At 32.4% G+C, this 24,218-nt stretch overlaps 7 protein-coding genes and 2 long non-coding RNA genes across 10 annotated transcripts in view; 6 read left to right on the forward strand and 3 right to left on the reverse strand.

The window, feature by feature from the left end:
- LOC124492654 (uncharacterized) overlaps positions 1 to 1,454 on the forward strand; it is a 71,146-nt gene extending 69,692 nt beyond the window's left edge. The window contains exon 3 of the long non-coding RNA XR_006959050.2: positions 1,370 to 1,454. This is a non-coding gene — a long non-coding RNA (uncharacterized LOC124492654). The remainder of the gene's footprint in view (positions 1 to 1,369) is intronic.
- A 158-nt stretch (positions 1,455 to 1,612) lies between these two features.
- LOC124492650 (RNA helicase aquarius) lies at positions 1,613 to 6,622 on the reverse strand. Its single transcript, XM_047055606.2, has 3 exons — positions 3,091 to 6,622; positions 2,952 to 3,034; positions 1,613 to 2,889 (listed from the first exon to the last, which is right to left on the reverse strand). The coding sequence occupies exons 1-3, from the start codon at positions 6,518 to 6,520 to the stop codon at positions 2,050 to 2,052; spliced, it is 4,353 nt and encodes a 1,450-aa protein (XP_046911562.2). The 5' UTR covers positions 6,521 to 6,622; the 3' UTR covers positions 1,613 to 2,049.
- A 54-nt stretch (positions 6,623 to 6,676) lies between these two features.
- On the forward strand, positions 6,677 to 7,896 carry LOC124492653 (thymidylate synthase). Of its 2 annotated transcripts, XM_047055610.2 has the most exons (4): positions 6,677 to 7,220; positions 7,275 to 7,375; positions 7,433 to 7,579; positions 7,645 to 7,896. In XM_047055610.2, exons 1-4 carry the CDS (start codon positions 6,737 to 6,739, stop codon positions 7,780 to 7,782), a joined length of 870 nt encoding a protein of 289 aa, XP_046911566.1. In that variant the 5' UTR covers positions 6,677 to 6,736; the 3' UTR covers positions 7,783 to 7,896. The 2 variants fall into 2 exon arrangements, with proteins under 2 accessions (XP_046911566.1, XP_075590201.1); XM_075734086.1 differs by having other exon boundaries at positions 6,737 to 7,220; positions 7,275 to 7,579.
- A 157-nt stretch (positions 7,897 to 8,053) lies between these two features.
- Positions 8,054 to 10,539, forward strand: LOC124492652 (ecdysone 20-monooxygenase). Its single transcript, XM_047055609.2, has 4 exons — positions 8,054 to 8,822; positions 8,899 to 9,612; positions 9,678 to 10,042; positions 10,112 to 10,539. The coding sequence occupies exons 1-4, from the start codon at positions 8,675 to 8,677 to the stop codon at positions 10,436 to 10,438; spliced, it is 1,554 nt and encodes a 517-aa protein (XP_046911565.2). The 5' UTR covers positions 8,054 to 8,674; the 3' UTR covers positions 10,439 to 10,539.
- A 15-nt stretch (positions 10,540 to 10,554) lies between these two features.
- On the reverse strand, positions 10,555 to 12,675 carry LOC142597803 (uncharacterized). Its single transcript, XM_075734075.1, has one exon. It carries the CDS (start codon positions 12,673 to 12,675, stop codon positions 10,555 to 10,557), a length of 2,121 nt encoding a protein of 706 aa, XP_075590190.1.
- A 3-nt stretch (positions 12,676 to 12,678) lies between these two features.
- LOC142597805 (uncharacterized) lies at positions 12,679 to 13,209 on the reverse strand (the record flags this gene model as incomplete). Its single annotated transcript, XM_075734097.1, has 1 exon — positions 12,679 to 13,209. A coding segment is annotated over exon 1 (531 nt), but the record flags the coding sequence as incomplete, so codon positions are not given.
- A 626-nt stretch (positions 13,210 to 13,835) lies between these two features.
- On the forward strand, positions 13,836 to 15,361 carry LOC142598167 (uncharacterized). Its single transcript, XR_012832471.1, has 3 exons — positions 13,836 to 14,051; positions 14,280 to 14,575; positions 14,632 to 15,361. It is a non-coding gene; the product is annotated as an uncharacterized LOC142598167 (long non-coding RNA).
- Positions 15,362 to 18,886: 3,525 nt separating this feature from the next.
- Positions 18,887 to 20,735, forward strand: LOC142598166 (uncharacterized). Its single transcript, XM_075735144.1, has 3 exons — positions 18,887 to 19,609; positions 19,676 to 20,325; positions 20,377 to 20,735. The coding sequence occupies exons 1-3, from the start codon at positions 19,516 to 19,518 to the stop codon at positions 20,518 to 20,520; spliced, it is 888 nt and encodes a 295-aa protein (XP_075591259.1). The 5' UTR covers positions 18,887 to 19,515; the 3' UTR covers positions 20,521 to 20,735.
- On the forward strand, positions 20,526 to 24,217 carry LOC124491444 (uncharacterized). The gene is made up of 3 exons (XM_047054082.2): positions 20,526 to 20,763; positions 20,823 to 20,897; positions 20,955 to 24,217. The coding sequence occupies exons 1-3, from the start codon at positions 20,526 to 20,528 to the stop codon at positions 24,038 to 24,040; spliced, it is 3,399 nt and encodes a 1,132-aa protein (XP_046910038.2). The 3' UTR covers positions 24,041 to 24,217.
- Position 24,218: the final 1 nt, after the last annotated feature.

Consider the following 24,218-nt stretch of genomic DNA (forward strand, 5'->3'; position numbering starts at 1 on the left):
CGCCCAATCAATCGATTCGATAGATTTTTGGAATTTTTTTTCTGTCTGTCACATATATTGTTTTTTTGTGATCCAATTGGTGGTGCGCCAATTGGTATGTTTGTCTGTCTGTGTGTGTGTGTAAGGTCGTCGAGCGACAAGAAGATTGGATTTAACAATTTTTTCTGTTTTATTTTGTTTCTGGAACAGACAATAAACGCACACAAACACACACACACATCAAACTTTTACATTTATTACATGTTACATGTTTTATATCATTGTATTTTTTTCCCCATCAATTGTATGATCCACTGATGAGGATTGTGTAATAATGAAAACGAATCATTTAAATAGTAATGAAATCTATTATTAATTTTGAACTTTCAATCGTTTAATAATGATTTTTATTTTGCTACAAATTCATCATTTGTCTTGATACACATTTTGACACCAATTAACGATTCAACAACAAGTGAACAAAAGTATTTGAAATCAATCGATTGATCGATCGATCAAGTATGAAGTAATTTGATCGTTAATATGTCTGTTTGTTTGCTTAATCTAGTACTTGTGTTGAAAAAAAGTTATTTTTAAAACAGAAAAAAAAATTCAATGTCCATGTCCGGAGCAAATTTATTCATCATCATCATTATTAAAACGGTTTTTAAATTGTTTCACAAATATTGATTGGGTGTGTGTGTGTGTGCATGTGTATGTAGGGGGCATATCTAGCTCAATTAGCTTCATAGTGACACATTTATATATGGCGGTTGTGGTGGTGGTGGCGGTGCTGGAAATTTTTTTCCATTCTTGATCAATCAATTTATTGATTGATTGATTGATATTTTATTTTCAATCGCAACAGAAAAACAATGTGAATAATTAGCTTTTTTTTTCTTTGGCTAAAAACAAATAGTAAAAGTATATTCGAGGCGTTGTCCATATACCAATCTGTAATGAAGAACAAAAAAAAAAAAAATAGATTTTCCAATTATATTTAATGTAATTCTTCTAGATTGAGAAAAAAAACTCATTTACACAAATACATTGAATTGCCATTATTATTATCATTTCATGGCTATGATGATGTAATGTTTTTTTTTAAATTTTTAAGTAGTAAAAAATAGGAAAAACAAACAATAAATATCGATATCACTTATTGATTGATTTTTTTTGTTGTTGTTGTTGTTGTTCATTTTTTTCAATCATTAATTCCATTTCCTATGACAATGTGAATCAGAATGTTAAAAAATGAAATGAATGAGTGTGTTTGTGACCATGTCATAGATATCAAAAATGGAAAAATTATTCATTCAATTTTCTTCTTTTTTTTTGAAGGAAGAAAAAATTTAATTTAATTTTTGTTGTTGTTGTTGACAAAAAACAGATTTCTGGCACTTTTAAAACCTGATCAAGAAACAAACCATTGGTTTTTACATTGGCCACAATCATCACATTATTATAGAAGACAGATAGAAAAACATTTGCATTTCACCTTGCTGTCTGTGTTTTGGATGGTTCAATGATTCGAATTTTTTTTTCATTTCAAAGTACTGCCATCTTTTAACAGACCAAAGAACTATATTTCAATTTCACCAATTTTTTTTTTCAATAATCATTGAAAAAATCATTTTTTTTCACTTTGTTTTTTATTTATTTTATTTATTATCAGACAGATGATTCACAAATGAACTCATTGGAAATGAAAATAAGTAAAACAAAAATGAATACAGCAATAAGATTGATGATAAAAGAAAAATTTAAATTCAACATGATGACATTTATCTATGATGATTGTGTTTGGGTGCCAAACATTTATATGGAGCTTGTGAAAATAAAAAATGAATGTGAATGACAATCAAAAAAGCATTCAAGATGAATATCAAGATCATCCATTTGAAATGTGAATCGTGTGGTTGTATACAAAGAAAAAAAAGGAAATAAAAAAAAATTACATTGATGTGATCAAAATGAGATCTACACTTGTTCTCAACACAATGTCGACATAGGATACACAATAGCAAACAAAAATTTTTTTTGTGGCCAAGTATAAAAAAAATTTTCCGCTCAATTTTTTTCTTTTTCTTCTTCTTCTTGTTTCTTATCTTCAGATTGTGGAGATTGTGGTTTATTATTAACATTATCATCATCCATATCGACATCCATCGACTCATCGATCTCATCATCATCATCATCATCATTCATACCAGTATCCTCTTCAGTAATTTTTTCAAATGGTAAATCTTCATTATTTTCATTGATTCCATCATCATCTACATCTTGTTCAGGCTCATCATCATCATCATCTTTTTGTTGTTGTTGTCGATTCGGATTAACAATTGATTCGAACAATTCAGGATCTTGTTCACGTATTGTTTGTACTTGTTTTTTATAGAAATCAAATACAAATTGTACCATTTTAGGCATATCATCAATGATAATAGTTTCTTTTTTCATCGAATCATTACGTATGATTGAAAATCTTTTTGAATAATTTTCATTCGGTATCAATTGTAATTGATTCGGATATTTACTTAACAAAGCAAATGTTTGTTGTAATTCCAGACATGATGTAAATAGATTTTGACGACAAAATACATAAAATCCAAGACGAGCACGAGACATTGCCACTATTAAACGACGAACATCTCTAATATGGCCAACAGTTTTTGTTCGTACCAATGATAAAAGAATATAATCATTCTGTTGTCCTTGAAATTTATCAACAGTGGTCACTTTATTCGGCCTTCCAATGAATGGATTTTTGGCACAACGTTGTTCAACAACATCACGTATAAGATGTTTTTGTCCATTATATGTGGTCAATATTGTAATCTTATCCGATGGATATCCTAATAAACGCATATACATGAATGTTGCCACAACAAATTCAGCTTCAGCTAAATTCTAAATAATGAAAAACAATCAATATAATCCAATTGAAATATTTTCAAAATCAATCGACATACCTGATAAAAGTATGGTAATGGTTCAGATTCGCCAATATTATTGAAATCTTCCACATTAATCAATTGATATTCATTGAGAAAACCTAATGGAAAAAATTGTTAAATGACAAACAAAATCCACACACAAAAAACAACTTACCTGGATTTGGAAATTGATATTCCGGTAATTCATTGATATGTTTGAGATCTTTAAGATTTTTATATTTCCAACTGTATAGTCGACATATTGATGGTCGTGCACGTCCTTGTGAATCCAAATAAATGGTTGGTACACCAAGCCTCACAAATCGGGCAAATAATGATTGTTCCATGTTGCTAAATTTTTGAAAACTAATATTTTTAATTACAGGTGGTAACTGTAAATGATCACCAATCATAATCCAACGTTTTAAACGATTATGACCAAGATCGGGATTTTGTAATAATAATGGTATGAATGTTTCAATCTCGAGTATTTGTGCCGCTTCTTCCATCATAACATTATCATATTGAAACATCAGATTTACTAATTCTTTACGTTTCAATGCTGCATGTGTACAGGTCATGGCAATAATTTTTGCTTCTCTTACCAAAAGGTAATTAGCACGATCACTACCTGAACGCATTATTTCAAATGCACGGAATTCATCCAATTGTGTGAAGATTTTTTTCAAATAACGAAAACAACCTTTTGCAATTTCGAAATCTTCTTCAAATGATTTGCCATGAAATAAACATTGAACATTGGAGAAAAATTTATGAAATGGAAATGTTTCTTCAATAATTTTTGCTGATCGATTATCATTAGTAGTTGAATCATTATGGCCTAATTTGGTTGGATCATTAATTTCGTATAGGAAAGCTTCCCATTTGGATAATACATGATAAAGATAGAAATAACGAGCCGTTTCACAAGTATATGCAACATCATCAGCAAGATCTAATGATTGGGCCAATTTTGCAACCATATCCAACAATTGCAAACGTTTCCCAAGTACATAATTAACACGACCATATCGGCTAAAATCTTTTTCCGTTTCCAATGTTTCTTCACCATGACCAAGTCGTAATAGATGTCTTTCATCAATATCGAGTGCCATTATTTTCTCAAACATAGCATTTAATGCTTGATTCGAATGTGTTACAATCAATGTCCGTTGTTCCGGATGATTATGATATAGATTATTGATAATCTGTACGGCTAGATCGGTTTTACCGGACCCAGGTGGTCCAACAACCATGGTTAAACCATGCTGAATTCCTGAACGAATAGCTTCAACTTGTGTGGATGTAAATCGTATACGATTCCATTTAGGCTGTTCTTCTACATATGGTCCACGACTTGGAATCTTGTATGGCAATACAGATATTTTCTTTGCTTCATCATCAATAGATAGCCTAAACGGTGGTGCAGCGTTGGTTGAATGAGAATCTTCTCCATTGACAGTGATTTGATATGATGGAAAACATTCATTGATATGATCATAATCCAGAAATGTATCGAAAAAATCTAATCGCTTAAATTGATTATTATTCGTAGCAATATTGGAATAATAAGCAGCATTTGGATCACCATAACCAAGAAGTATATCATGTAACCATTCTGGCACTACACATTTGGTATTCATTAAATCACGTATTGTTTCCAATACAGCTTTAAAATTATTCTCTTTTGGTTTACGTCGTACCAAAATATTGAATGAATCATAAATATCATTGAATTTATTACTGTCTTGATTATCGATTTTAAACTGATTTGTATCGAGTAAAACACGATATGTACGATAATCGGTATCGAATTGTGGACGTTCACCAAGTGTTTCATCCACTAATCTTCCTTGTACATCGAGCATTCCTTCAATTTCACAACCACGTACATATGTAAGGCCAACTTGTGGAATGAATGGTTCATTGTAATTATATGGTGTTCCTGGTTTAGTTTCTGGCCGAACAGATATCAAAAAACAAACATCATGCTTACGAAGTGATTCCCATTCAGCTTTAATTGATTTTTTAACATTTAAATTGACTATAATTTCACCACGTACACGGCTTGGTTTATCTTCACCGATTCTGGCTGAGCCAATTTCAGTAATATGAAATGAATCAATAGGAATGGCCATTCGTGACCAACCGCCAAACATAACATCGCCATCTTCTGTTTTCCATGGTTTCAGATGTGCAACAGCATTTTCAATATCTTGACGTATTTCGTATGTTGATTCTAGACGAAATAGACGAAAATTTCTTAGCAAATAATCATGTAGAGTGAGGAATTGTATATTCAATTTAGGTAAAGCTAAACAATAATCGCCAGAATAATATTTAGATGGAACAAGATTCTCATCCCAAATAATTTCTTCACTTGGATATAATGGCATCTGGTTTAATGATTTCATTTGTGAATCATGCCGTTGATAACGATCAACCAATATTTCTAGCAATATATCTCTTCGAGTTAGATTATGAAAATAATTGCAAATCTTATCGATTTGTTCATTGTTATCTAAGCCGATTTCCAAATGATGACAAAGCGTGATCAATCGTTCTTCATTAATTAGTGAAAAATATTCCAATAATTTTTTTCGATTATCAATTGATGCTACACTGGCCAAGAATAGCGGTCGATATTCATCAATATCGGTGAATAATTTGAAAATTTTTTTCTGTAAATTGGTCAATTTTTCAAAATGTTGTGATGCAATCTTTGCATCAGTCAATGCTTCGCCAGTGACATCATCGATTTCGAATTTGACATAAAATCGTAATATATCCAATAATTGATTGAATAATCGACCTTCGTTTGGTCGTTTAGCCAACATTGATAATCGTGCCACAGTGATGACATGTAAATCATCGATGACAGCATTAAAAAATCGTCTTGTTGGTAATAATGATTCAATGTCGATCAAAAATTCCAAGAATCGTTCCGAATAACGTATTAAATCCATTTCTTGTCGATTTAGTTTCGGTTTAATTTCCACTGGCGGAATTTCATTTAGACATTTATAGAAATCATATATAAGATTATAGAGAAATTTTCTTTCAAACATTACTTGTTCACGTTCTTGTTCTGATAAACTTTGATCAGATTTTTCAATTTTTTTCCAAAATTTTTTCAATTTCGGCACTTTTTTGAATTCATATTCTAAACGAGCCGATGATAAACAGGACCAAATGGGCATTGAAATATATTTTTGTATCGAACATCGTATCAGTTCCACTTCGATACTGTTGAAACATCGAATCAAAAAAACCATCAAGGCAATCTTTTCTCGAGATGTTAGCGAGCATTCTGTATTGAGCATCAAACGAGCAGTATGTCGAAAAAATAGTGGAAAATGAGCGGGATTTTGTTCGAACGTTTGCCATGATCCAACACCTTCACGAAATTTTTGATTAACCATGGCAACAATCGACATGATTAATTCTTTACAATCACAATTTGATTCATCATATTCTGGCCATAATCGGTTTTCAAGATATTGATCAATTTCAAGTTTACTAACGATGGATGGTGAAAAAGATGATGCAGAAATCTGTTCAACATAAGTATGGCGAATTTGATCCAAAAAATTATCTGGAGTCATTTCGTTTCTAACGATAATAATTTATTTCAAATAATCAAAACAAATGAAAAAAATACCAGCAAAATAAAGATTTGATTTTGAAAACATGTGTTCTCAAACTTCAAAAATATTTCAACGATGGTACCTGCAACATATGAATTGATCATACACGAACACATTGTCACACACTAATTTTTGGCGCAAAGTGAATCATACAAAGAGAAAAATCGATAAAAAATGAAACACGACGAATATCAATATCTTGATCTAATCAAACATGTCCTTGATAATGGTGCCGAAAAAAATGACCGTACAGGAACTGGTACATTTTCGGTGTTCGGTACACAAAGTCGTTATTCACTTCGTGATCAAACATTACCATTGATCACTACAAAACGTGTATTTTGGCGTGGTGTTGTCGAAGAGCTTCTATGGTTTCTACAAGGATCAACTGATTCGAAAAAGCTGTCCGAAAAAGGTGTAAAAATCTGGGATGCAAATGGATCACGAGAATTTCTCGATAGCCTTGGGTTTGCCGATCGTCAAGAAGGTGATCTAGGTCCAGTATATGGTTTTCAATGGAGACATTTTGGTGCCGAATATCGAGACAAGAATTCTGATTATAATGCTCAAGGTGTTGATCAATTAAAACAGCTTATCCATACGATCAAAACAAATCCGAATGATCGTCGAATGATTATATCGGCTTGGAATCCAACAGGTATATTGTTATGTCATCAAATATAGTGTGACCATATTTTTTTATTCAATTCAGATCTTCCTAAAATGGCTTTACCACCTTGCCATTGTTTGGCTCAATTCTATGTTAATAATGGTGAACTTTCCTGTCAACTTTATCAACGATCGGGCGACATTGTAAGCCATTCATATGCATATTTTTTTTTAATTTTTTCTGACAATTTTTCATCACAGGGTCTTGGTGTTCCTTTCAACATTGCCAGCTATTCATTATTGACACATGTAATTGCCCATATTTGTGAATTAAAAACTGGTGAATTTATTCATACAATCGGTGATGCACATATCTACCGTGATCATGTTGATGCACTTCGTGAACAAGTAAGTTTTGACCAAATGTTTTGTCCATATGATTTATTTTTTTTTGTCATTTTTCACATATATAGCTGACACGAACACCGAAACCATTTCCAAAAATACAATTCAAACGTATAGTGAATGATATTGATGATTTTAAATTTGAAGACATTCAATTAATTGGCTATGATCCATATGCTGTAATCAAAATGAAAATGTCAGTTTAACCATGATTCATTGACCTTGTCCTCATCGAATGTTTTGAATCGTCAATGTTTCTTTTCACATATGTTTGTCACGCATTTAATTATGATAATCAAAAATAAATTTTTTTTTATATCAGTCCCTTTTTATTTCATTTCATTTTAATAATAATGATCATGATGATGATGATGATTTCAGATAAGATTTTTTTTATTTACTTTTTTCTTCTTCTATTTGTTCATTATCATTAATTTTCGCATAAGAAACGCGCACACACTCACATTACGATAAGCAAATCTTTGTGTTTATAACTCTAAACGTTCGAATTTCATTCCTCGATCAATCGGTCGGTTGGAAAACCAAACTAAATGGAATAAACTGCTTGCCAATTTTTTTTTCTTTTTTTTGAACAAAGATCTCATTCAATTATAATTATGAAATTGTTTTGTCCATCGTTATTTTTATTGAAATGATAATTCAAAATAAGATTGGCAATGCACATTCTATATACACACATACACGCACATTGACTGGTGATATGAATGAATAGTTTTATTTTTAGCTGTTTTTTTTTTGTTTTATTTTCGAACGATTGAATCAAATGTCATCTCATATTGCAATTGTTGATATGCAAAAACTCAACATTGAAAATTTTTTTCGTATATCAGTCCACCATGATTATATATTCATCACCATCATCGTCCATATAATCATCAAAGTGCAAAAAAAAATCACCATAGAACAATTGATATATAAATCATTTGATTGATTCATCCAAGTTATTAATGTTCAAAAAAATTTTAAAAAACATTTTCTATGATGTTGATGAATGTATCAACAACATTGAATCATCTTTAGAATTGTCATCCTTTTTTAGTGTTTTGTTATTGTTTGCCAAGTGAAAACAAGAAAAAAATGTCATCCATAATGAAAGAAGATAAGAATGAGTCGAATAAGGTGGATACTGGTGAACAACAAATAAAACCATTTTCAATGATACCAGGACCATGGCCATCATTACCATTCATTGGTACTGGATGGTATAATTTATATTGTTCATTAAGTATGTTTATTATTTATGTTGTTGATTATTGATTATTTACTGTAATAACCATCATTTATTCATTCAATATATTCAGTTGGTCGTTATGATCTCAATAAATTACATGAAATTTATATTGAAAAATATCGTACATATGGTCCAATATTTCGCGAAGAATATCAAAGACATCGACCAATTGTTCATATATTTGATCCAGCTGATTTTGAAACAGTCTTCAAATATCAAGGACGTTGCCCGATACGACCACCAAGTGAATTTGTTTCATGTTTTCGCCGTTCACGTCCGGATCGTTATCCAAATGTTGGTCTAGCTAATCTTAATGGTGATGAATGGCTTGACCAACGTAATAAGCTTGCGCCTGCCATCATGAAATTGTCAACAATCAATGAAAATATGTTGAATCAAAATGAAATTTGCAATGATTTCATTGAATATCTTTCCAATATTAAAGATCCTGTAACAAATGTTGTAGATAATATTCAAGAAGCTACCTATCGATTAGCTCTTGAATCTATTTGTATGCTTTGTCTTGACACTAGAATTGGTGCATTTCAAACGACGACAACAACAAAGCAACAACAACAGCTACCAGAAACAACACCATCCGATGCTGAAATATTGATTGAATCAACAAAACTTTTATTCGATACATTCAACAAACTTTATTATGGTTATCCATGGTGGAAATTAATGAAAACAAGTGTTTACAGTGATTTAGAGCGAGCTGAATCAATGATTTATGATGTAGCATCAAAACACGTACAAAAAGCAATAGATGATCAATTGAATGGTATGAAATTAGCTCAATTTTCATAAAGACATTTTAAATGATTTAATCTCAATTTTTTTTTGCAGAAATATCCGATCGACAAACAGTGTTACAAACATTGTTAAAAACTGAACAATTGAGCAATGAAGAAATCAAATTGACAATCATTGATTTTATAATTGGAGGCATTTTCACTGTATCGAATACGTTTGCCTATCTATTCTATCATCTGGCTTCAAATCAGCGTGTACAAGATAAACTTTATACTGAAATTCAATCGGTTAAAGATGATAATGCCTTCACAGATGATTTTACACCCAAACATCTGGCTAAAATGCCCTACCTCAAAGCTTGTGTTCAAGAATGTTTCCGACTTAATTGTCCTGTTCCCGGTATAATGAGAATAACGATCAAACCCACAATATTATCAGGATATGAAATTCCAGCCAATGTAATATGATTAGTATTGTTTTTTTTCAATCCAAATAATCGATTTTTATTTGCTTTATTAATCCATTAGACAATTGTCTTTTCTCATCTAATGGCTACATGTCGTTTGCCAGACTATTTTCAAAATCCTGATCAATTTCTTCCAGAAAGATGGTTAGATCCAATAGAAAAAAGTACGATTCATCCATTTTCATTGTTACCATTCGGTTATGGTAATCGAATGTGTTTGGGCAAAAGATTTTCTGAATCAGAATTGTATTTATCTGTTGCCCGACTTATTCAAGCTTTTCAATTAAATTTAATCGATAGCCATGAACAACAACAACAATTGGAATTGAAACATGCATTCATTGTGATACCAGCTCATCCAATCTCTTTACAATTAACACCAAGATGATATTAAAACGACACAATGAACAAATTAATAATAATCAATGATCAATGATTTTAATTACTACAAAGAAATAAAAATTAAAACAAACAAACAAACATCATTAATACATTTTGTTGTAATTATTTTTTCCTTTTATTAACACCACTACCACCACCACCATGTTTAATATGGTCAACATGATTTTCATTATTGAAATTATTCACTTTTCTTGGTTTTTTATGTTTCATTGCCAATGTTGCTGTAATGGCATGTACGGCTGCACGAAAACGGACATTTTTCTTCGTTACAATATACCAGAATCTTCGTCCAAATATTTCAAGAATTTCAAATAATGATAGAAAACTGAAACCAACATACATTCCAAGAATACCGCCCAATGATGAGAATAATTTCGCCGTTGTATATGCCTTTTCCTGTCGTACTTCTTGGCAGGTCATTGTTTGAAAATATACGGTCACTTTAGCTAGATTCTGAAAATTCATATCCACTTTACCACGATCGAATGTAACACGATCCTCTCGGGTTGGCCATTTTGTCATTGAAACTGTTTTTTCATAATTAATTACCTGACAACGTGGTGGACATTTACATGTGCTAACTTTCTCTTCAGCTTGAAACATAACCTCTTCAACACAGTTTCTGGTTACTTTACGGCGAGTGTCACAGATTTTCAATGTAGAATTCAATTCCAATTGAGGTAATTGAGCACTTTGACATTGACAACGTGTATGAATGGTTCGTTGAAGACAAATTTTGAGGCATGCTTGCTGTGAATAGGATGCATTCTGTGTTAGCCGCCCAACTAATCCGGCTGGCCAATGATCAATACATTCTTCTGGGAATGGTTTCGGTAATCGACTTATGTTGACCATTTTCATTCCAATATAAGTGGATTGTTTAGGCGCAACAAATATGGCTTCCGAAGCAGCATTACCGATTTCATCGGGATGTTGTATCATAACAATAGCACCAATCTGTGCTGTACCAATAAGATATTCACTGATTTCAAGATTTAGTACCAATTCTAAACCATAATTAACGCCAGCAATAGATGTTTCATCTTTGATACGCTCCAGATTGGTTTTACGTAGATTTTGTGATTTGAAAGTAAAACAATTTCCTTCGGTTGGCGTGAAAAAATGTTCAAAACTATTTGCATGTGCACAATTCGTTGAACGTATCGTACAACGAAGCACTAAATCTTCGAATTGATGGCCAATTTGTTTGGAAATTTTTTCATTTGAATTATAAATAACAGCCAACCAATTGGTTAGATTTTCCTGCAGTTCTTTTTCTTCTCTTTCGGATAATTCAATGTTATCGAAATAGGCTGGTGGTTCTTTTGTTGTTGCTGATTGTTTTTGATTACCCGATTGATTATCCTGTGCATTGGTTGCATTGTTTTTATCATCAGTTGCTTTAACTTTTCGTTTTGGTCGATCCAATTGAATATCGATTGGTCCAGCAATATCATTAGGTATATCATCTGGTAATGGTTTTAATGTAGTCGTCGTAGTTGTCGTTGTCGTTATATTCCATTCAACATCACCGTCAACAGTATCGGTTTCATTAAGTGATGATGTATCATTAGTACCAGAATCACTAAAATTACTGGCTACACCATAAGTATTGATATCGTCCATTCCATCATTTGAATCTGAATTTGATGGTAATTGTGTTGTTGTCACCGTTGTTGTTCGTATTGATATTTTTGTCGATGTTTTAGGTGTTTTATTCGATGGACCTCGTGGTTTAGTTGTACGAGTAGTAGGTAAAACAGTTGTTGTCGGTTTTCCTGTTGTTACCGTCATTGGTGCTGGTGTTGTTGTTGGAATCATTGATAAATCAATGGATACCGGCGGTTGAATACCACATAATTTTTCACGTAAATCTCTCGGTATCATTGAATCTTTAATAACTGAAGAATTGTTCATACAAAGTGCAGAATAACGCACAATATTCATATTGCAAACAGTGACAGCGGGAAATTGTAAACGTCGACTATCACGTAATCGTACATCCACTGTAATTGGATATGTATAATATTCGGATACCAATTGCGATATATCACGTAAAGCAAGAAATCCAAAGAAAAAAAATGAACAAATCCAAAACATTCGTCGTACGAATGATTGTGATAATGCTATATCACGAACACCTGGTACTGATGATTCACCGAATAATCTTATTAGATTTGATGGTGGCATATAATCGAAACCATTTAGGCCAGAGGCACGCATTTTTCTACGATTATTATTACCACCATTATTGTTATGCAATGTTGATGGTCGTATCCGATACAATACACGATAAGGAAGATTTCTGGTAATCCTTGGAATTGGTTTCGAAGATGTTTGCTGTTGTTGTTGTTGTTGTTGTTCATCAGCATCCTGATGATTGATACCACTATCTTTTGGATCATTTGATGAAGGCGGAAATTGAACACAATCTGTTCGATCATCATTACTATAACGAGTATTGAAATCAGTATTAAAATTTGTTCCAAATGTGAATGGATCCATTTCGGATCCTATTCGATCTGGTTCTGATTCCGATGGTTGTTGTTGCTGTTTACGCCAATGGCCATTTTTATTTTGTGTCGTCATTAACACTTGGCTAAAACCAGGTTTTTTTCTGGTGTGAATCGTGGCAGTTCTTGAATCGGTAACACGATATGATTTTCGTTGCTGTTGTTTTTCGACATTATTTAAACCATCATAGATCATCATTGTAGAATCACAAAGATCAGATGTAATTTTATCACGTTTAGACATGATGATGATGATGACCTGACAAAGCAACAATGATGATCATCCATATTTTTCACATTGTTTTTAAGGCAATACTTACGTCAAAAACTTTTTTATTTGTTGCTGTTCTTGGATCACACAAATGGATCTATTTCGTGTGATGACCATTGTTGATGACCCAAAAAAAAATAAAACCAGAGAAAAAATATTTACTTAATAATCAAAATGACAGGTGATTCATTAAGCCATCAAATTTGGTTGGTCATTTTCGATTTTCAATTATCTTAATTGAAATAATAAATAGGGCGACCAAAAAAAACGTGTAATATCGATTGTCAACAATAATTGTCGCAATGTTTGTAAATTTCAAACATTGATCAATCATCGCAATTATTGAGAGAAAGAAAAAAATTCTATATGAGAGACATAATAATTCACGAATTAATTAATTAATTCATTGAATGACCACCAAATAAGAATATTTTTTTTTTATTATTCATAAATTCCATTATCGTTTTTTCCAATATCCCACTGATCGATCGATGATGAAATGTTCAAAAAAAAAAATTGTTGATTTATCCATTAATGATCATCTGATCGAATGATGACTATTCATTTTTTTTATTATAATTGTGGGCTGTCATCGAATGTGTCTAATTAATGCAAGAAAGAAAAAAAAAATGAAAACTTTCATGATTGCTCATCACCGGAATTTTTTCATATTTGTTGTGATTGCATTTGTTTTTCTGTTTGCCGTATATCATCATCACCAATCATGGATCAAGGACAATGTTTTCCAATTCAAATGGATAATTCTTCATCATTGATGACAAGTTATGGAAAAAACTTTCACAGATATGAATTTGGTAAGTCCCCAATTATAAAATATTTGATTAATAAGTGACATTCATTTGATTAGATTCACATTGATTACACACACACACACACAGAAATAATTAGCATTTCTTCATAATCATCTTTTTCTTTGTCTTCGAAATAGATATAGTATTCTTAATCCAATAGCTAATAAATCATCACTTTTCTCTGTTTGTTCATCATTTTCAAAAATCTCCATTTTTTCTCTGTTTTGACAGATGTTTATAGACAGACATTCTCCTTTAACTTGAACTTCAATCAATGTCATTTCCATATTTCTGTTGGTTATTGAATATATCGAAATCGAATGTGTCCATGAAATAATGTCGATGAAAGCAACCAATAAGTCACGATGTTTTCATCATCATCATCATTACATTCGATATATCCGCGATTCGATACAGTATATGGCCGACGATTGACAGCCAGATTCTTATTTCATATTTCAACAGCATCATCATTATCAATTTTTTTTATTTGTTTACAATTGATCATCATCATCTAATCAAAATTGGTTGGTTACCTTCAATGTTTGTTTGATGAAAATTTAATAATTTTTTTTATTCATAGGATTCATTTTCATTTTTACGATGTTGATGATGATTTTGATGACACGACAAAGTTATCAGTATAATATGAAATTTTCAACAATTGTTTTTTGTTTTTTTTTGTTTTGTTTCATTTCTTCAATCATCATCGTCATCGTATGGATGTCATTGATCATGATAATGTGCGAATGAATCGATATGTATGGTGAATACTGTTGTTGATTTTCCGATTGTTTTGGACCAGTTGTCGACGATATAAACGATGATGATAAAGAAAGAAAGATGCTCATCATCGTTCATTGTTTAACATTATTCGTTTCTGTTCGACGACCGGCATTCACTAGACACAAAGATCATTTGCCTAATTAGAAAATATATATTGAAATTACCAACCATCATGATGATGGTCAATGGTCTTTCCTGATGACTATCTTTATTGTTCCAATCATTTATGTTGGCCATCATTATATTGACTTTAGAAGGCAAAAAAAAGAAGAAAAAAAAATTTATTGATCCTGTAATGATGGGCCATTCAAATAGTTATCATTTTTTTTTTGTTGTTATTTTGCAAATGACAATAAGTTAATGAGGGTTTTCGTTTTCGTTCGTTTGTTTTCTCTTGCCACATTATCATATCTCATATAATCATTGTTATCATTTGGGATCATAAAATAACACGCATTTCCATTGTCATATTGTTACAATCAAATGACCAAGTTCCAAAAACGACAATAATAATAATTCACACAATATACCCTATGTGTGTGTGTGTGTGTGTATGTTGTCTATATTTGGACTTTTTGGAACTTTTGTTTTCTGAACCTTTATTTTCAAATTTTTTAAATAAAAAAAAAATTTCCAATTAGCTAATTGGATACATTGGTTGTTCGGACACAAATGTTGAAAATCAATTCCAATAGTATCATTGTGTCGATAAGTAAATTTAGCAAAATTATCGATTTACCAAATTATTGTTGATAATAATTGGATTTCTTGGATTTGCATAATTGCATTTTTGTTTGAGAGATAAATATTCATGATTTTATGTTCAATCACGTGCAAAAAAACTTCAACAAAAACAAAAACAAAAAAAAAACCTTTCGCGTAACGCTCAAGATCATCGTCTCTCTATTATTTCTTCAAACATTTTTTTTTTAATTAATTTATAGTGATTCTCTAACACTAGTAAAAATAGAAAGCCATCAACAAGCCATTATTTTTGGTATCTTCTTGAATAATTTTCATTTTTATTTTCGGTAGATTATATGATGACGATCGATCGATGATATGACCGACCTTGATTGATGTCCGGATGCAGCTAATCATAATAAATAATAATAATTTTTAAATGCTGAATGATGATGTGCAATCGAATTGCGTTTTTTTTTCATTTATTTGCATTTTTGTTGTTTTTGTTGTTGTTTAACATCTCAGACATTAATCCCATCATCAGACTAGTGTGTCCATTAAACCTGGAAATCTCAAATATATTGATTCAATATACTAGAAAAAAAAGTATTGATCATCATCTTCGGGTTTTTTCTTTTTTTTCCATTGGAAAACCAAATAATTGATGATGATGATGATGATGAATCAAATATTTCTATACAGTATGGGTGCGGCTTACTTGTAATTTTTTTTCTGAATTGTCAATTATGTTAATCCAAAACCAAAAAAAAAAAAAAAAATCCAAAATTCAAATGATGATCAAACCTGAGTAGGAAAGAAAAAAAAAATTCCATTGTTTTTGATGTTCAAGTGTAAATTGAAATCGTCATATCGTCATTAGAATGTGACTTATGTCTCTGTTTGTCTTGACTTTCAAAATCTACATTTTTTTCATAATAATTAAATACCAATAATCTTCGATAATAATCATCATCATGATTGGAATAAAGTGTTTGCACTAATAAACTGTACTTTCTTTATATATTAAATCCTATCCTATGATGATCATCACTTGGATTGTTTGCCTTGAAAGTCAAAAAAATTTATAGTAGTAGAAAAGATATTCCTACTACTAAATAAATTCAATAGAAATGACGATAATGATGAAATTATCCACCATTTGGTTGCTGTAGTTAAAACTAGTTATTTTCTCTCGTTTTCGCTTATATACACAACAACAGCTTTTCTAATTCGTATTTTTTTTTAATGATTTATCACAAATATTCATACGCACACACACACTTCAAATGTCTTATGTAATTAATTACTTTTCATCATTTCACTTTATGGCTACTTATATAATTGTTTTTTTTTGATTTTGCTGCTTTTTCCTATTCCCAATGACACATTTGAGGAAGAATGACAACAAACATTCCTGAAATGCTTATGAGATACTCGTGAATTTTTGTTTTTCTTTTTTTTCCATTTATTCATTCATTCATTTGTTTTGTTTTGTTTTGATTCGAAATTTCAACTGCATGACAAATTATCATGAATTTCCGTTATCAGGAAACTGATGATGGATTTTGAATCGATGTTATCGACATGTTTCCGCTGTTGTTGTTGTTGTTGTTGTTGTTGTTTTGATCTGATCATTGCGATCAGATAACAAAATGTTTTTTTCTTTACTATAAATAGAAAATCACAAGATTTACAAGAAAATTCTGGTTTTTTTCCTTTTTTACATTAAATATAACTAAAATGATAATTTTTTTTAAGAGAAAAAAACACTACATTTCTTCATGTGAATATCATTATCATCATCATTCATGATTATTGATGGTTGTGTGATTGTAACTGTAATTCAATTCAAATGAACATTTTGTAAATATTTTTTTTTTGGCGGGAAATTTTTCTATTCGTTCTTGATTGAAAATATAATAATAAATTTGGCAAAAGAAAGAAAAAAAATGGACAATAATTCATCAGAAAAAAAATGATCAAGTCGAATTGTTTCGAATTTCACTTTCAAAATTTAAAGACCTTGAATGAATTGATGTTCCGTATTGATTGGTATTCAGCAATATTGTTCTTTCAGGATGTTTTGTATTTGAGATACTATGTTGACAATCGATTGTTTCTGTGTGTGTGTGAATGCAAAAAGAAATAAAAAGCCATTTGTTTGTGTATGGCAAATCAACAAGAAAATCATTTCAAACCGGACGAGATTTCACCCAAATAATCAAGAATGATTTTTTTTGGGTGAAATCCCAAAAAAAAATTATAATTTAAAATCAATTAATTGCCAGAAAAAAAGCGAGGGTAATCATTCATCATCAAGTGAGGAAGCGATTCAATTCCAATTGATGACCAGTCAACAACAGAAACACAGTCATACACACACACACACACATTGAATCATTGTCAATAGTCATTATTTTGACATCATCATCATCATTACCAAGTGCAATGATGATGATCTGAAAATTTTCTTTTTTTTCTCATCATCAAATCATTTTTTTTTGAATGATAGTAAATAATTGAGTGAGAAAAAAATGAACGAAAAAGAAAGTGAATGTGAAAAGTGAACAACATAGCAACTTAGTAAGTAAGTAAGTAAAAAAAAAAGAATAGAAAATCTTAGCCTTTAAATGTTTTTTTTTTCATTTCAGACAATGACTCAATTATCTTTTTTTTTCTTGACACCTTGAAACAATCTAATATCTTTTGATAGGTCATTATCATTTTTTTTCTTTTGTTTCTTTAAAATTTTACTCTCTGTATAATTTGTAGAAAGGATTTTGTTTACATTTTTGTTTTTGAAACGGTAGATCCAATAACAACACACTGAATTGAGCTTTATGAAAATTTTTCGGATTTTTTTTCTATAGAAACTCTTGAATAATATCATGTAATAATATCTACTAATTAGTATTTTTCAGTAATTTTGAAATTTACACTTTGGATGATAAAATGGCAAAAAAAATCACTTGACACAATGCGTTAACATACTAAAGAAAATTTTCTTTTTTCAATAACAGAAGAATCTGCATGTTTTTTTTAATATCTAATGTGTGTGTGTGTGTGTGAATAAATGTCATTGAAAAACATAAATATTTTCTTTATTTTTAGTTTCTTTTTCAATGTTTTGATGAATAAAAATTTTTCATCGTTTTCGTACTAAAAACACTTAATAATAATATATATACTATATACAGGTGCTTAATGCATGTACTTTATCATCATCATCAAGGGTTGAATGATGTTGATGAAGATGATGATGATGATGATGATGAATTGATGGATGCTACTAGATGATTATTTTGAAAACACACAGAAAGAATGCGAGAGACCATATCATCACGTTCATCATTAGGTGTTCCAAACTACATTGCATTTATTATTATTGAATGGATTTTTGTTGTTTGCACGCGCCCACTTCCGCCACGCATTCCTTAATAATTCTATATGTGTGACAGCAACCAGTAGAATGATGAGTAGCTAGCGTGTTGTTGTACTTTATGTCTCTCTCTCTCTGTGTGTGTGTTTGTGAATCCAAAAAATAGGAGTTCCATTATCGATCATTATCATCATATTGGAAATGGGTTGGCATTTCCAAATTTATTCTCCAAAATCAACAACAGCAACAACATTGATCATTGATGTATATGATCGTCGTAATCATCTTTTTGACCCTCCTGATATTCCGATGATTTTATTTGATTTCCTTCCGATTTTTTAACGATATATAAAAGGCTAATGTTTATGGAATTTATCGTTTTTTTTCTCTCATTCCATTTCGATTATCGATAATCAATCAATCAAAGAAAAAACAAGAATCTAGAAATTTTTTTTGAAATATTAATGACGAATGAATCAATCGAAAGAATCGGATTCACCTACCGCCATTGTCATCATGATGTTTTCCGTTCTTCGTTGATTGATTAGATGTTACTGATTTTTTTGTTTTTTTATTTTTTTTTTTATTTTTTTTCGCTTTCCTCTTCGACCAAACAAAATGGCCAATTTCAAATATATCGTGTGTTCATTATTTGAATTTTTATTAATACTAACCATTATAGTGAATTTTATTCGAGCTCAAGATATTGATCGTAAGTCGTATTCATAATGATCATTTTTGATAAAAATTAATCCAAATTCTCGTTCCACATATGTAGGTGAAAATAGATGTTCATCCGAAGGTTTTTTTCGTGATCCAAATGATTGTGTAAAATTTTATCGTTGTACTCGTGATGAAGGTGCAGATTTTTTTCGTGTTTACGAATTTGCTTGTGGTCCTGGAACAGTATTTGATCCAACTATAAGTGTTTGTAATCATCCTGGTTCATCACCACCATGTGAGAATAATGGCCAACAACAACAACAACAACTGCCAGAATATAATGCTGCCAATCAACCACAACAACCTGAACAGTATTCATCACAACCACAACAACAAGTTCCATCCACCTCCTCTGATTCCTATCCTAATCAACAAACATCACCGAATAATTATTATGAACAACCTAGTATTATTGCGGCTCCATATCCACAATCTCAACCGTCCGAACAACAACAATCGCCAAATAATGCAGGCTATCCTTCATCACAACAACCCGGATCTACATATAATCAACAGCCAAATAATTATAATCCAGATGAATGGTCATCTGCTTACGGTCAGCCATATTCATCCGACCAATCGCCAACAAATCAATACCCTGATCATCGTGATTACCTACCTGAACAATTTGGTGATCCACCAAGTCAACAAGAACAACAACAACCAGAATCACCAGCACCACAACAACAACAACCAGAATCACCAGCACCACAACAACAACAACCGGAATCACCAGCACCACAACAACAACAACAGCACCACAACAACAACAACCGGAATCACCAGCACCACAACAACAACAACCGGAATCACCAGCGCCACAACAACAACAACCAGAATCACCAGTACCACAACAACAACTACCAGATCAGCCCGAAGACGATGTTGAACAACAATTAACAAATATGGATGAAGATGAAATTACACCCGAAGATGAGGATTGTAATTGTAAACCAGTATCATCTGTGTTCCAATGTAAACAAGAAGGTCGATTTGCTGATCGAAAGAATTGTAAAAATTTCTATAGATGTACCAATGATGGTGGTGGATTCATTGCCGATCAATTTGAATGTGATATGGGTAGTGCATTCGATGAAGATACGGGAAAATGTGTTCCAGAATCGCAATCAAAATGCAAATCAGGTTTGTTGAATGTATAATTATATTTTAAAGTATTACTTTTAATAAAAATGAATAATTAGATGCGGGTAAACCATTACCAAATGGCACAAAATCAAAATCAAAAACATCACCACAAAAAGAAAGCATTTCGGAAGGTGTGTACGATTGAAATGATTATTTGAGTTTTGATTTTTTTTGATTGAAAATTGCAGAACCAGAACCAGTAGAAAAATCATCTGATGATCAAACAACTACTGCAGCAACATCTGATGAAACGGAAGCCACTACTACTCCAGCCAGTGTCGATGATGATACTAAACCGACGGAACCAAGTGAAGATTCCAGTGAATCAACTGAATCAAGTACAGATTCAACTGAATCAATGGATAAAACTGAACCTACAACCGAGTCATCAACAAGTGAACAAACAGATGCTACAACTGAATCAAGTGAAAAAACTGAATCTACAGAAGAGCCATCAACCAAACCGACTACTGAATCGGCTGATAAAACTGAATCAACAACCCCGTCTGCTGATAAAAGTGACGAAACAACAACTCAACCATCTACCGATAAAACAGAGGCAACAACCGAACCAAGTGATAAAACTGAATCAACTGAAGAATCCACTGAAAAGACTGAATCGACAACCAAACCCAGTGAAATGAATACGGAAACGACGGAACCATCAAGTGATGAAACTGAAGCCACAACCGAACCTTCGAGCGATAAAACCGAATCAACTGAATCTAATGAAACGGAAAGTACGACTACTCCATCTTCAGATGATAAATCAACCGAATCTACAACCATGGAACCAGATGCTGAACAGCAATCTACTCCAGAATCAACAGAAAAAACATCAGATTTGATGGAATCACCTGATGAACAAAAATCTGAGCAAGCACCGGATGAGGAGGAAGAAAAACCAGAAGATCAAACGGAACAAGCACCAGAATCTGAAGAATCTCCACAAGAACCGCAGCAACCAGAACAAGAAGCTGCTCAGGAACAACAACCAGAAGAAATGCCCGAATCTGAGGACTCCCCTATCGAACAAGAATCACAAGATGTTCCAGCTGATGAACAAATAGAACCAAGAGCTCAATCACCAACCACAAAAACACCGGCCAATGACGATGATTTACAACAGCCTATCGAACAAGAATCGGAAACCAATTATCCAAATGAACCACAATATCCACAAACAAGTAACGATCCATCATACATGGATCGTGTTCAACAACAACAACCAATCGAACAATCAATAACTGATGATAATTCTCTTGGTGGAAATATAAATCCACAATATAATCAACCTGTTCAACAACAACCACAACAGCCATTACCACAGGAAAATGAAAATTTCAATGAAAATGATCCATATAGTGGTGGTGAGGCAGCAAATCAATTCTATCCACAGCCACCATCATCTGATGGAATTCAGTGCACGAAAGATGGATTTTTCCGCCATCCAAATAATTGTGCGGCATTCTATCGTTGTCATGAAGGTACAAGATTCGATTTCCAATGTGGACCGGGAACTTATTTCGATGAACGTTATAGTGTTTGTAATTGGCCTAATCAAGCCTATCCACCTTGTCCAAGTGATGGTGGTCAAGGAGATGCACCACCCACTGATCAAGATCAATCACAACAATTAGGTCAATTTCCACCACAATCCGATCCGAATCAATATTCTTCAGATAGTCCTTTTCCATATCCACCACAAGAACCAACTCAACAACAAAAAGAAGAACAACCATCACAAAATGATTATCCAAATCAAGCCGAACCAATCGAACAACAGAAACAGGAAATACAAAATGATTATCCACCCCCAGAAAATTATGGTGGTCAACAACAACCTCAACAGCAACAGCAGCCTGAACAATTTCAGCCAATGATACAACCACCTACCAAAAATCCATATCCACAGGAACAACAACAGCAACAGCAGCCTGAACAATTTCAGCCTATGATTCAACCACCTACCAAAAATCCATATCCACAGGAACAACAACAGCAACAGCAGCCTGAACAATTTCAGCCTATGATTCAACCACCTACCAAAAATCCATATCCACAGGAACAACAATCTCAACCTCAAGAACAGCCTGAACAATTTCAGCCAATGATACAACCACCTACCAAAAATCCATATCCACAGGAACAACAACAGCAACAGCAGCCTGAACAATTTCAGCCAATGATACAACCACCTACCAAAAATCCATATCCACAGGAACAACAACAGCAACAGCAGCCTGAACAATTTCAGCCTATGATTCAACCACCTACCAAAAATCCATATCCACAGGAACAACAATTTCAACCTCAAGAACAGTCATTACCACCACCACCACCGCCACCACCACAGCAACCGATAAAAAGTCCCAGTCAGCCACAACAACCTTCTCCAGTCAAAAGTCCGGCTAAAAGTCCTTCGCAACCAGTAAAAAGCCCAAATCAATCTCAAGCACCTGCTCCTGTTAAAAGTCCAAAACCATCCCCTCTTAAATCTGCTCCGTTGAAAGCAACACCCAAAGCTCAAGCTAAATCGCCCACTAAATCCCAAAAAAGATCACCAGCTAAATCGCCTGCAAAACCACAAGGTAAAACGCCTCCAAAGTCTCAAGCTCCTAAAAAATCTCCCGTAAAATCTGCCCCTTTGAAACAAGCACGACCACCAAAACCAAAGTCACCAGCTAAACAGCCGGCTAAACCGAAAAGCCCACCAAAATCTCCCGCCAAATCAGCGCCTATAAAACAATCTCCAAAACCAAAATCACCAGCTAAAAGTCCCAAAAGTAGTCCATTGAAACAGAATCCGAAAAAGAATTCTCCATCTCCTAAGTCTCAACAATCTAGACCACCACAAAAGCCAAAATCTCAAGCATCACCGCCAAAGGCAAAGCCTAAACCACAGCCAAAATCACCGATTTCCCCTGCCAAAAAAGCACGTTTACAAAATGAGAAACCAAAATCCGAACAACAAATATCTCAGCAACGTAAACGACAAGTATCACCTGCCCGAGTTTTACCATTAAAGCCATTTGCAAAGCCAAAACCAAATCAATTGCGAAGACAGCCAAAACAAATATATAATCAACCAACAATGTTCCAATGTCCAACTGCCAATGGATTTTTCGCCGATCCAAGTGATTGTTCAATGTTTTATCGATGCGCCGATTATCGACGATTCCATTTTGCCTGTCCTCAAGGCCTATTTTATGATGCATCATTAGAAAGCTGTAATTGGCCCAATAAAATTCAACCACCGTGTCGTAATCGATAATCGACAATAATAATAAGATTTACCGAAACCAACAACTATTCAGATAGCAGATAATTTATTACATGAGAAAATAAAAATGATTTAACAACTAAAATTTTCAAATTCAGAAATCGTTCAATAATTTACACTTTTTTTGAAAACGAAAAAAATAAAAATAAAGTCCATTTTTTCAAAAAAG

This window comes from Dermatophagoides farinae, chromosome 1 (genome assembly GCF_024713945.1).
Source record: "Dermatophagoides farinae isolate YC_2012a chromosome 1, ASM2471394v1, whole genome shotgun sequence".
Taxonomy (NCBI): domain Eukaryota; kingdom Metazoa; phylum Arthropoda; class Arachnida; order Sarcoptiformes; family Pyroglyphidae; genus Dermatophagoides; species Dermatophagoides farinae.

What these genes read in the sequence shown, in the direction of transcription:
- LOC124492650 (XM_047055606.2), bottom strand. Translation starts at nt 6,520, where the DNA reads ATGACTCCAGATAATTTTTTGGATCAAATTCGCCATACTTATGTTGAA. An exon ending in ATATCAATTTCCAAATCCAG is followed by an intron (nt 3,035 to 3,090) that starts GTAAGTTGTTTT and finishes TTTTTCCATTAG; the next exon opens with GTTTTCTCAATGAATATCAA. An exon ending in CATTACCATACTTTTATCAG is followed by an intron (nt 2,890 to 2,951) that starts GTATGTCGATTG and finishes TTCATTATTTAG; the next exon opens with AATTTAGCTGAAGCTGAATT.
- LOC124492653 (XM_075734086.1), top strand. Translation starts at nt 6,737, where the DNA reads ATGAAACACGACGAATATCAATATCTTGATCTAATCAAACATGTCCTT. An exon ending in ATCGGCTTGGAATCCAACAG is followed by an intron (nt 7,221 to 7,274) that starts GTATATTGTTAT and finishes TATTCAATTCAG; the next exon opens with ATCTTCCTAAAATGGCTTTA. An exon ending in TTGATGCACTTCGTGAACAA is followed by an intron (nt 7,580 to 7,644) that starts GTAAGTTTTGAC and finishes TCACATATATAG; the next exon opens with CTGACACGAACACCGAAACC.
- LOC124491444 (XM_047054082.2), top strand. Translation starts at nt 20,526, where the DNA reads ATGGATGAAGATGAAATTACACCCGAAGATGAGGATTGTAATTGTAAA. An exon ending in GCAATCAAAATGCAAATCAG is followed by an intron (nt 20,764 to 20,822) that starts GTTTGTTGAATG and finishes ATGAATAATTAG; the next exon opens with ATGCGGGTAAACCATTACCA. An exon ending in AAAAGAAAGCATTTCGGAAG is followed by an intron (nt 20,898 to 20,954) that starts GTGTGTACGATT and finishes TGAAAATTGCAG; the next exon opens with AACCAGAACCAGTAGAAAAA.
- LOC142598166 (XM_075735144.1), top strand. Translation starts at nt 19,516, where the DNA reads ATGGCCAATTTCAAATATATCGTGTGTTCATTATTTGAATTTTTATTA. An exon ending in TCGAGCTCAAGATATTGATC is followed by an intron (nt 19,610 to 19,675) that starts GTAAGTCGTATT and finishes CCACATATGTAG; the next exon opens with GTGAAAATAGATGTTCATCC. An exon ending in AACAACAACCAGAATCACCA is followed by an intron (nt 20,326 to 20,376) that starts GCACCACAACAA and finishes CAACAACAACAG; the next exon opens with CACCACAACAACAACAACCG.
- LOC142597803 (XM_075734075.1), bottom strand. Translation starts at nt 12,675, where the DNA reads ATGCGTGCCTCTGGCCTAAATGGTTTCGATTATATGCCACCATCAAAT.
- LOC124492652 (XM_047055609.2), top strand. Translation starts at nt 8,675, where the DNA reads ATGTCATCCATAATGAAAGAAGATAAGAATGAGTCGAATAAGGTGGAT. An exon ending in AATAGATGATCAATTGAATG is followed by an intron (nt 9,613 to 9,677) that starts GTATGAAATTAG and finishes TTTTTTTTGCAG; the next exon opens with AAATATCCGATCGACAAACA. An exon ending in GATATGAAATTCCAGCCAAT is followed by an intron (nt 10,043 to 10,111) that starts GTAATATGATTA and finishes TTAATCCATTAG; the next exon opens with ACAATTGTCTTTTCTCATCT.